The sequence below is a fragment of the Mastomys coucha genome, unplaced genomic scaffold (genome assembly GCF_008632895.1).
Source record: "Mastomys coucha isolate ucsf_1 unplaced genomic scaffold, UCSF_Mcou_1 pScaffold21, whole genome shotgun sequence".
NCBI classification, from domain to species: Eukaryota; Metazoa; Chordata; class Mammalia; order Rodentia; family Muridae; genus Mastomys; species Mastomys coucha.
The window spans coordinates 3,456,671-3,469,264 of record NW_022196904.1 but is presented as its reverse complement, the minus strand read 5'-3'; the positions used below and the strand labels follow the sequence as shown (position 1 = coordinate 3,469,264).

The 12,594-nt window shown below is 44.1% G+C and overlaps 1 protein-coding gene across 5 annotated transcripts in view; it reads left to right on the top strand.

The window, feature by feature from the left end:
• LOC116101602 (zinc finger protein 501-like) overlaps positions 1-12,214 on the top strand; it is a 21,952-nt gene extending 9,738 nt beyond the window's left edge. For 4 of the 5 annotated variants that reach the window (XM_031385269.1, XM_031385268.1, XM_031385267.1 and 1 more), the window contains 4 exons: positions 151-242; positions 5,047-5,173; positions 5,733-5,864; positions 6,758-12,214. In XM_031385269.1, coding sequence (XP_031241129.1) covers positions 151-242; positions 5,047-5,173; positions 5,733-5,864; positions 6,758-8,091 — 1,685 coding nt within the window. In that variant the 3' untranslated portion in view covers positions 8,092-12,214. Of the gene's footprint in view, positions 1-150; positions 243-3,574; positions 5,174-5,732; positions 5,865-6,757 lie in introns of those variants that run through there. The other variant, XM_031385270.1, reaches the window with a different exon arrangement.
• Positions 12,215-12,594: the final 380 nt, after the last annotated feature.

The following is a 12,594-nucleotide window of genomic DNA, read 5'->3' as shown; positions in this document are numbered from 1 at the left end:
TGAACTCAGAAATCTGCCTATCTCTGCCTCCCAAGTGCTGGGATTAAAGGTGTGCGCCACCAGTGCCCGGCCCATTAAGCATTTCTTATGAATGGGTTTTCCTACTCTTAAAAGCCAGAGTGGCCTCATGACTTCTTACCCCTCCACCAGCTTCACCTTCACCAAGTCCTGATCAGACACAAAACCAGCTCTCTGAAAAGAAGCGAAGAATTCCAACCACATCGTTGCCAACCTGGTACAAGGTAAGCTGTTGACAAGAAACTAGTTTGGTCTGGAGAAGGCAAGGACATTCCCACCTTTCTGCCCTGCTTGTACATACATTGTACCTTCAAATGACCACCCAATGAGGGGATTTTCCTAAGAGAGGCTCCCCCCACTTCCTAATTCCAATCTCTGGCAGGATGACACCAACTTCATAATATTCTTTCTTCTCTTTCCTTAAGATTTATTTTATTTTCACTTTGTGTATGTGTGTATATATCCACATGTGAATGCAGTGCCCTTGGAGCCAGAAGAGGGCGCCAGTCCCCTAGAGTTTGAGTTCCAAGTGGTTGTGAGCTGCCAGACTTGAGTGTTGGGAACTGAACTCTGATCCTTTGCACAAGCAGCAAGTTCTCTTAACCACCTAGTTATCCCTCCAGTCCTTTTCTTTGTAGCAGTTATTGGCATCTGGAAACATATTATATTTTTAACTTGTTCATTGCTCATCTGCTCTTCTCCATCTGCAAGGGTAGGAACCTTGTCTTCTGTTGACTGGGTGATGTATCACCTATGCCCAGATAGGATGCTTTGAATGGTGACGACTGAAAGGTCTTGGTGGGAGGGGGTGCCGTTTTCAAGGGGAATTCTAAAGCAGATTGTCCTTTGAGGGTAAGACGTTTATTAATTGCTGCAGATAGACAGCAGCATAGCAGAGCCTCTGAGAATGGTTCAGGCCCAAGAGGCAGAGTAGGGAAGTGGATGCCCCCTCCTATAGATTTCAAAGGAAGAAGGAAGTTTAACAACATGAGCCTACATGTGGGTAGCAGGGGAAGAGAAGGGAATTTTGCAGAGGGGATGCAGGACTACTATCCTGGGAATGAAGAGGGCACATCTCATTGATTTGTATCCATCATTACTCATACTCTCTTTCCACTGGCAGCCTGAGATCTGTGAGCTGCCCTGGGGAAGCAAGAATGATGCCCACCATTTTCCTTGAAGCTGGGGACCTGGAGACATTCTGGGCACTTGGTTAGATGTTCACAGACAGGCTCTCTCTCAGAAGGAAGCTTGCTCCTTTCTTTACAGATGAAGGGGAGGCCACTGCAGGCACAAGTGGGCCTGGCCTGAGCCACAGTCTGGACTGGATTTTAGCAAGCACTTTATTATATGTATGGGCGGATTGAGTGAATGGACAGCGAGTGAGTGAGTGTGCAGATGAAGGAATGAATGGCTCTTTAGAAGCAGCCAACCTTGACCTGCTGCAGTCCACCTGGAATCCACACCTCCTTTTTATTCTGGCGCTTCCAATTTTTTTTTCTTTAGGAACAACTTGTCTTCCAACCACTGTGGATGAAGCTGATGTCTTTTTAAAATTCTTTTAAGTTAATGACTTTAATTATGTTATCTAATCATTTGACTTCACACCATTTTCTTTGACAATTTCACACATATATAGAGAGTATCGTGAGCACATCCGTACACACACCCCCATTGTCCTCTCTTGGCCCTCTCCCATCCCTACTTGCCAACTAGACCCACCCCCAGCCCCTTCTGCTTCTGTGTTTTTCTGTTCTGGCCCATGAGTGGAATTAGAGTTGTTTGCATTAGCATGGGTGTGGGGTTATTTTCTGGAGCATGGGAACCTTAGCTGAGGCCACACCACCGAAGAAAACGAGAAAACGGCATTCCCCTCTCCTGGCAAACATCAACCACTGCTAGCTCCTAAGGGACAGCTGGGGCCTCATGACTCCCCTTCCTGCTATAATTATGGGATGTTGATGGGCCTACTCTTGTGCAGGTATCCACAACCGCTGTGAGTTCATGAGTGCAACGGCCATGTCATGTCCAGAAGACAGCACTTCACAGCACTTCTCTTCATCCTCCAGCTCTTACATTCTTTCCACCTCCTTCTTCTGCAGTATTCCCTGGGCCTTGGATGGGGTGATGTAGGGAGAGGTTGGTCTTAACCTCACCCCACTTCCAGGCTTACTCAGGGCCATAGTGATTGATTCAAGGCCGGGCGTGTGACTCAGTCCTGATCAGTGAGAACTGGTCTTGAGGCTGTGTTGACCTCAGGGTTGCTTAAACTGCTGGGACAGAATCCTGGAGGGGCACTGTGGCAAATGAGAGTTCCAGAGGAGAGATGGGGAGAGATGGGCAGCCATCAGCAAGTCTGAAGTACCTGCAGGCTCACGTGGGCTTCCGTTCAGCAACTGGAGGACCGGACCGTCTTTCCTATTAGCAGCAAAAACATACACATAAACACACAATGCACATACAGAGACACATACATATGTACACACATACATATATATACACATACATATATATACCCACATGTATGTACACACACACATACATACCATATATACACACATATACACTGTATACATATACAGTCACAGAGACATACCCACTATACACATACATATACACATACACCATATACACAGAGATTACACACATATACACATACACATATACATACACATTATACACATACACGCAAATAGTATACACATACCCATATACACCTACATACACATGTATATACACATATCCAGATACACATATATACACATATTACACATATATATATGAATACACATACTACACATACACAGAGACATATACATACATATACACATATACAGACTACACTCAAACATATACATACACATATACATACACATATACATACACATTGGACACATTCATAATAAACACATACGAATACTCACTATACACATATACACACATAGCCACTGTGCACACATACATATACACATATACATACACTACACAGATATACATACCTACATATATATACACCATATATGCATACCCATATCCATCATACATATACACCACACAGACATACTACACAGATACACAGACACACTACACAGATACACAGACATACATATACACCACACACACATATACACACACAGAAACAATAATTTAAAAACTCACAGGGAAGCTGTAAGAAGTGCACAAAGGTCACCCAACGTCTGGAATTTGCTGACATTTCTCCTATTGCCTTGCCATCTGCACACTTATTTTCAAAGCTGTTGAGCATCCAGTACACACCGTAGCCTTCACTTCTAAATACTTCAGTCTGTATTTCCTAAGAATGACCATTGCTTTCAGTGCTGGACACTGAACTGTACTGTTAGCCAATCGTCTCATCTTACAGAGGTGGAGACAGAGGCATGGGGAGTCACCTTCTCAAAGACTCCTGGCTCTTTGGTGGTCAGGGAGATTCAAGCTCAAGGCCCTGGTCCTGACTCCTCATGCCTCACAGTGTGCTCACTCTAACAACCACAGTGCTAACCTTCTCCCTTTCTTTCTGTGTTCTTTCCTCTTGAAGCTGTTTTCCTTTGCTGCTCACCCCTGAGGGATCTGCTCCACTCTGCTCTGCTCTCCTCTGCCTCCTCCTCCCCACTGGAGCTCCAACTGTTGTCTACTCTTTCAAGCACGTGGAAAGGTCTCCTGGGCATGATGTTCTTCTAGCACCATGCCACATTGGGATGTCCCTGAGGCTATGTCCAGACCCCTCTTCCCTGTGTGCTCTAGAAGGACATACATTTGGCTGTGGCCATGTGAGGTGTTTGATAGAATGGCATTGCTGTCCCTTCCATGTTAGTTTGTGTACGAGCATTCAAGGCTGGGCATACCAGGGACCTTTGATCTTGTTCTTCCTTAGGAAGCTGGGGAGGGTTCACCTCAGTTCAGTCCATGATCTGATCCAACAGAAGTGGGGTGTAGGAAACAAAGGTTCTTTTCTTTGGTCCTTCTAAAAGCAAATTTGGGGCCACCAAGATGACTCAGTGAGTGGGGGTGCTTTACTCAGCACACAATACCCACTCTTTATCAGTGAGCCATCTCTCCAGCCCCTGATTATTGAACATTTAAAAAAGATTATGTCATAGGTTTCTAATATCCAATTAGCCAAATCTGGGTTCAGAATGGGAAGAAAATGCATAGCCACACACCCCTAGTTTCATTTCTATGGCTGTGATAAAATACCGTGACAAGAAGCAGCTGAAGGGGAAGGTTTATTTGGTTTATAGTTCCAGGTCACAGACCATTAGTATAGGGGAGTCAAGGCAGGGAGTTGAAACATCCCATCCACCATCAAGGCAGAGAAAGGAATGTACCTACATTGCCTGCTTGCTTAGCACTTAGCTAGATTTCTCTCTACTCTTACACTGTCCCCAAGCCAAGACTATGAAATGGTGCATGCACATGCAGAGTGCATCTTCCCATCCTAATGAGCTCAATTATGATGCCTGCCCCCTTCCCACCCCTCACAGACCAACCTGATCTAGACAGATCCTCATTGAGACTCTGTTCCTGGGTGATTCTTGTCAAGTTAATAACTAAAACAAATGAGCACACTGAGGGTTGGAGAGAGAGGGTCAGCAGTTAAGACTGCTGGCTTCTCTTGCAGAGGATCTGAATTTGGTTCCCTGTACCTATATTAGGCAACTCACAATGGCCTATGACTCCAATTCCAGGGGTCTTAGATCCTCTTCTGACCTTCACAAGCACCTGTACAATGAGACATAAACCACATAGACATACCATATACATTAATACACACACACACACACATACACATACACACATATATGCGCGCACACACACACACAAAAGCATACATACACACAAATGGTATGGACCTAGTGCAAAGTGAGGAGGTACCAGGGCTATCTCCGAAGTCTGCAACGGTGTAGAATTCTGAATACAGCCCAAACTCCCACCTCTTTGCATCTACTCTCCTGGGCCAAGGGAAAGACGAGGCCTCGTATGAGCGGTAGTGGGACTTTGGTGTTATAGGAGCCAGTGATCTTCAAAGATGTAGCTGTGTACTTCAGCCAGAAAGAGTGGCAGCTACTGGAGCCCGCTCAGAAGGACCTGTACAAGGATGTGATGCTGGAGAACTACGAGAACCTGATCTCTGTGGGTAAGGATTACTTCCATGCAGTTTGTACTGGCCCTGTGAGAGCTTGTAGGACTCAATTCTGAGAGGCTGTGGTTCATAGGGATGAACTCTACCATTAGACTAAGTTCAGACACTGCAAATTGGATGCTGTTGATAGCATCCTAAGACTGGTGCTTTTCAAAAGCGCTCCTCTTCAGAAGCTCAGTGCTTTAACTCATATGCAGAGTAGAAGCTGGAATGTGTTGGGAATGGGTGACCCTTCTCTCTCCCTATTCCTCACCTTCACTGACAGGTCTGGCTTAAGTCACAGGAGCCCAGTTAAGCCAATCCTGATGGTCAGTGGGTTGAAAAATGGGCTCATGGGGTGTTATGGTCATGCACTCAGTCTCTTGGACTATTAACATGATAAGGAGGCGGGCGCCAGGACAAGGCGAAGGAGGTGATCACCTCTATGTTCCAGCTGGTTGTTCTTTGTGAGATCTCTTAGGTTTCTATGCAAACATTTTTTTTTTTTTTGAAAAGTGATTCCTGGGCATGCCAAAGTTTTTCTTCTTCTTTGTCTTGTCTTTCTGTGGGACAGAATATTATATTTTCAAGCCAAAGTTGATCACCAGGTTGGAGCAAGGAGTTGACCTTTTTGCCAAAGAGAATGACATTCCTGGAGACCCCCAGCAAGGTGAGGGAGGAGTCAGCAGAAGTGACACCTCTGCAGGTGAGTTGGAGGGACATCGCTAACCTCTCTGTAAGCTGTTGTCTTAGTTTTACTGCTGTGAAGAAACACCATGACCTTAGAAGGACAACATTTAACTGGGGCTGGTTTATAGGTTCAGAGGTTCATCAAGGTGGGAGCATAGCAGTGCCCAGAAGGCATGGCACAGGAGGAGCTGAGAGTTCTGCCTCTTCATAGAGGAAGCTAGAAGAAGATTTGCTCCCATGTGGTTAGGATAAAGGTCTCATTGTCTATCCTAACAGTGACACCCTTCCTCCAACAAGGCTACACCTACTACAACAAGGTCACACCTCCTAATAGTGCCACTGGTTGGATCCTAGAATCCATATGGTGAAAGGAGAGAGCCTCTAACTTCCGCATGCTAACCGTGGCACACCCTGTACCTCTCCCATTACATATGTTCCAAGAATGTGAAGACAATCAAGAGGAAGAAAATGAAAGAGGGCTGGGGTAGAAATGATTGCTAACCTGCTTCCAATCTTAACCTGGAGGCCACAGACATGGGTATGTTTGGTCTATGAGCACCAAACAAGCAAATAGTTTGTATTTTGTACTTTTTGAACATGTTATTCTCTAATTATTGGTAAGTGTTTTTATTAAAGCAAAACCAGACATGAGACATGTTTGTGTTCTAAATCTCCTTCACAGAACTAGAGAAATGGCTCTGTGGTTAAGGGTGTTTACTGTTCTTGCAAGGGAGGGTTCCCAGGACCCAGGTCAGGCAGGTCCACTACCTGTAACTCTAGGTCCAAGATCTCTGGTGACCTCTTGTGGTCCTCACAGGCATCTGCATCCACATGCATATACTTACAAGAAGACACCCACACAGACATACATTTTTAAAAATCTTTTTTAAGCCTTTAAATCTCCTTCAGGAAAAAAGACAGAGAATAATCCCACAAAGACAGAACTCCAGAAGCCAGACAATTCTAAGACAACATCACTGGAGAAGCAGAAGAAGGCAGATAAAGGGAGTGGTTCCCAGAATTTGAGAGCAGAAAAGACCTCAAAAAGTGGTGACAGGCCATCTCAAAATAAGGAGAAGTGTGCCTCAACTTCGACTACAGAAGCAGGCAAAACCACCACTCCCGGCGATAAGGAGCATGAATCTGCAACCCCGGGCACATCATCGGGTCAAACATCAGCAACTACAACACCACAGAGAGCTCCTTCAGAAAAGTCGACCTCGGAGAAAGATGTTCAAGGAAAAACCCAGAACACGAGCAGTTCCACAAATCCAAAGCGCAAGCCTGCCCGACAAGGTAAAAACCACTTTAAATGCAAGGAATGCGGGAAAACCTTCAACCAGACCCTCCACCTTGTGGAGCATGAGCGAATTCACACGGGAGAGAAACCCCACAAGTGTGACACGTGCGGCAAATCTTTCCGGCACCTCTCGTACTTCCTCACACACTACCGAATTCACACGGGAGTGAGACCCTACAAGTGTAAGGAGTGTGGCAAAGCCTTCAACAGCAGCTCCACTCTCAACAATCACTGCAGGATCCACTCAGGGGAGAAACCCTTCAAATGTGACGAGTGCGGGAGAACCTTCAAGCAGAGCACGAAGCTCACCCGTCACCAACGGATTCACACCGGGGAGAAACCCTACAAGTGCGGCGAGTGTAACAAGTGCTTCGGCCGCAGCTCATCCCTGAGGGAGCACAAGAGGATCCATACCGGAGAGAAGCCGTACTGCTGTCAGGTGTGTGGGAAGAAATTCAGGGTCAACTCACATCTTTCAGAGCATCAGCGGCTCCATTTAAAGGTGAAACCCTACAAGTGTGACAAGTGCGGGAAGCACTTCCGAAACAGCTCGTACTTGACAGAGCACAAGCAGATCCATGTGCCCGGGGCCCGAGTGGACTGCCCAGAATGTGGGAAAGTCTTCGCTTGCAAAGTAGCCCTTCTCAAGCACCAGAAGAGACATGAGGCGAACTCCAGGTATCGGTGCAAAGGATGTGGAAAGACTTTTAGGTGTAAGTCAAGCATCCAAAGGCACGAGAGGCTGCACGCTGGGGAGAAACCTTTCGTGTGCAACAAGTGTGACAAAGGTTTCACTGACAAAACTACATTGAATAATCACTTGAAAATTCACTCTGGAGATAGGCCAGATCCATGCGCCCAGTGTGGAAGAACCTTTAAAAAACTGGCTACCCTGCTGATTCACCAGAAAAAGCATACTAAAAAGAAAGCCACAGATGTATAAAAGAACTTTAGCCAGACCTCATATTTGGGTCTTTGGGACTAAGTCAAAACGAGAAACAATATACATGAACAGTTCCTTCATTTCTTAGTAGTTGTTTTTCAGAAAGCAGTAGTTTTCTAGAAATGACTTTTTTTAACCCTTCCCCTACTTGGAGCATTTGTGCAATATAAACAAACATTTGTTGTTGTTGTTACTATTCCAACAGACAGGTACTACTATCAACTGCATCTGTGGACAGAGGCAAAGGGTGATGTCAAGCATCCTACAATGTACTAAACAGACTCCTTTGCCTTCAAATAACTAAGGAATATCTGGCTGGCAGGAAAATTTGCTGGCATGCAAATTTGAGGAATTCAGGTAGAGTTTTCTCTGCCAGCCACTACAGTAACCACTAACGAGATATGGCCATTTAAATATCAATGTGAGGTAAACATTTAAATGCAAACACTTGGATGAATCATTGACCTTCCCAATCTTCAATGACCAGTGAGCCTCGCTATGGGGCATCATCAACAGCTAACATTTTCAACACCATGGAAGATTCTGTTCAGAACTGATCTTAATGAGCAGTAATTCTTTCATGGGATGACCCCAAGGAAAACAGGACACAGCTTTGTGACACTGAATCTGTGCTTTTTTGTTTTTTGTTTTTGTTTTTGTTTTTGTTTTAACAGCAGAATGTAGCATTTTGTAAGGTTTGTGAATGTGTTGGAGCCTGTGAAGTTTGGAGCACTTTCAGAACTCTGATTGGCCAGTGCCCCACCCGCAGGACTCCTACCCCTATATGTTCGGTGGGTTACGAATAATGTCACTGATAACTGTGAGCACTTGTTGATCGCTATCTACCTATCAAGTATGGTGCTGAACTCTTTATGTGAATTAGCCTAGCTAATTTTCACCACAGTCCTATGAGATAAGAACTGTTATGTACCTAATTTTCTTTTGAGAAAACCAAAGCTTTTCTTTAAGAGTGTTTTCCTCTTCCTCCTCCTCTTCCTCCTCCTCCTCCTTCTTTCTCTTCTTTTTTGATTATTCCTATTCTTATTCTTCCCAAAGGACTCCTACCTCCATTGTGCTTTGGGCAGAATGATCAGTAGGTTACTAACAGTATCACTGATGCATTTGAGTGTTTATGGATGTCTTTCTACCTATCAGATATGGTGGGGAAATCTTTACATGAACTATATCAGTTAATTAATCCTACCAGCCATATGAAATAAGAAGTATTGTGTACCTAACTTTCATTTTATTTCCTTTTATTTTATTTTTTTGAGGCAGAGTTTCACTGTGTAGCCCAGACTAGCCTCAAACTTGTGACATTCTTCCTGCCCCAGCTTTCTCAGAGCTGGGATGACAGGTGCGAGCCACCATGCCCGGCTGGGATGACAGGTGCGAGCCACCATGCCCGGCTGGGATGACAGGTGCGAGCCACCATGCCCGGCTGAGCTGCTTAGCAAGGATGGGGTATTTACTATTTTGCACTTAAAGAAGACTACATTGCTATTTTTTATATTGCACTCTTTCAAATAGATAAGATTTATTATATGTTAGCATAAAATATATCTTTAAAATGTGTGTGTGCTTGTGTGTTTATGTGGTGTGTGTGTGTGTGTGTGTGTGTGTGTGTATGTGTGTATGTATGTTTGTATTTTTGTTTAAACAGCTCCTTACAACAGAAAGCAGGAGCTGGGACAGAGGTCAGTAAATCATGGAGTGTACAGAATTAGATGGATCTAGCCACAGCTACTTGGAAGGTTTTGGTGCAGACCACACAGACTCATTTATGAATTTTCTGTCCAGTGGTTGTTTGGAGGCATACAAAGTCACCATTGAGTTATTGGAACAGAGGTCACACATCTCATGAAGTTGAAAATATTTTTTTCTGTGATCCTTGATGGAAAAACGTTGATTGGCAAATTCTGAATGCCAAATGAGCTGGAATGGATTGAGACTCCCACCTCCATGGTGCCTAGGGCAGAATGCTTAATGGGTTACTAATGACATCGCTCATAACTGTGAGCATCTACTTATCAAGTGTGGTGCTGAACTCTATATGGATCAGCAGAGCTAATTCTCATTGGAGTCCTATGAGATAAGATCTGTTATGTACTGAATTTTCTGTTGAGAAAACCAAGGCTTTTCTTTCCGAGTAGCTATCTCCCTTCTCCTATCCTTTATCTTATTTTTTATTATTCCTTTTAACTTACAGGACTCCTACCTCCATTGTGCCTTGGGCAGAATGACCAGTAGGTTACTAACAGTATCACTGATGCATTTGAGTGTTTATGGATGTCTTTCTACCTATCAGATATGGTGCTGGAATCTTTACATGAACTATATCAGTCATATGAAATAGGAAGTATTATGTACCTATTTTTTTTTGAGGCAGAGTCTCACTATGTAGCCTAGACTAGCCTCAAAGTTGTGACATTCTTCCTGCCCCAGCTTTTCCAAAGTTGGGATGACAGGTGCGAGCCACCATGCCCAGCTGAGCTGCTTTGTAAGGATGGGTTATTTACAATTTTGCACTTAAAACAAGAACTGCATTGCTGTTTTTATATTGCACTCTTTCAAATAGATAAGATTTTATTATATATATGCATTAAGATTGCCATAAATGTATGTATGTAAATACATGCATACATACATATATACATATATATGATCTTATATTTCTGTTGTCTCCTGACAACAGAAAGCAAGAGCTGAGACAGAGCTCAGTGAATCATGGACTATACAGACCTAGGTGAATCCAGCCACAGCCTGCTGGTACACACCGCATAGACCTGTTTATGGGTTGTCTATCCAGTGGTTGCTTTGGGGCTTACAAAGACAGTATCAAGGTATTGGAACAGAGAGCCCGCATCTCATGCAGCTGAGAAAACTGTGTGGCCCATGGAAAGCTGGCTAGCCACCTCTTAATGGCTGAAGAGATGGAATAAATTAAGGAGGAAGTGTTTCAGAAAAAAAAGCAAAGGAAGGCTGACTCTAAGGTGGCCTTGCCAGAAATCTTGCACCGTCTCTCTCCATGTTGATGATCTATGGTACAGCAATCCAATATGGACCACCTGAGTGTGTTTGTGTGCATGACCATGTCTCTGCATATTAGAAGACAAGTTTTGGAGCTGTGGAGATGGTTCAGTTGTTAAAGCCCTTGCCAGGAAAGTGTGAAGACCCAAGTTCAAGTCTCCAGAATCCATGTACAGGTGGGTATAATTCCAGGCTCTGAAGAAAGAGATGGAGTCTCCAGAGGAAGCTAGCTCAGGATACTAGCTGTATCAGAAAGTTCTGGATTTGATTGAGAGGCCCTGCTTCAATGAACAAGGTGGAAGAGTAACAGAGGATGATTCCTGACATCAATGTTGGACCTCCACTTGCACTCTCCTATGTATATGTGTAGTGTATATACGTATGTAGGCATACACATGCACACATATACACATGTGCATGAAAATGGGAAAAGTCCAAATTAAATAAAATGGACAAGTTCCACGAACAGCACTTACCTGTGTGAAATGTAAGTTCTAACCTGCTCTCACTTAAAAGTGCCAGTGACTATACTCTGAACTGATTTTGTTCAGATCGCAGAACCTCATCACCCACAGTTCACAAAGCTCTGGCAGGTAACAGGGCGGCAGGTGACAAGATCAGAATCATCTACTGCCTTCTTTACCAGACCCTCAGCCATGCTTGAAGGACTTTTCAGAAGATAGATATATGGTGGCTTGCCCCACGATACTAGCCAAGCCTGTGACCATCTGTGCGTTCCAGATGCAGCCAATGGTGTTGGGAGTAGGGGTAGAGTGATGATCCTAGGCTCTATGGCTTGTCTTTATATCTTATTTAGGACATTTTTTTCTACCCTTTGCTCTGTGAAGATTAGAGGGCACAGAGATATCGTAAGATGAGTAGAGAAGCCACAGATGAAGAAATCCCAGGACTCTGGTTGGAGCTACCTCTGGTGATGTGGCTACCTAACTCTTGAAAGGATCACAGGAGTGGGACCAAGAAGTGTTATATGGGAAGATAGTTCCATGTGGCCTGTGATTTTTACAGTGGTTGTTTTATGACTGTGAAATACTTATATGTGAATGGAACTGACTGTGTAGGGTAGCTTCTTCCCCTTGTAAGAGAAAAAAGATACTTTTTGTTTCCTGGGATCCTTTTGGTTGCAAATAAGAATCCAGCTCACACTAGCTGAAATGAAAAGCAAAGCTGCGAAAGGAAATTGTGGATGCATGTGTCTGGGAGGGCTCCTTGCATGAAGGGTTCCTGACAGCGGTGACCCTCCATCAGAATCAAGAACTTGATACAGTCAAGACATCTCTGGGTCTCTGTGTATTTCTCTGCATTGTCTTTCTTTCTAAAGACTGGAACATTCTCTGTAATGAAGAAAGATGGCTACATAATGCAAGGATGCTTTTCAAACTTAGAGAAAAGAGAATGTCTCTCTCTCAGATTCTTCCCAAAGAAGATCCCAGCTAGACTGCAGCAGTTGGAAAG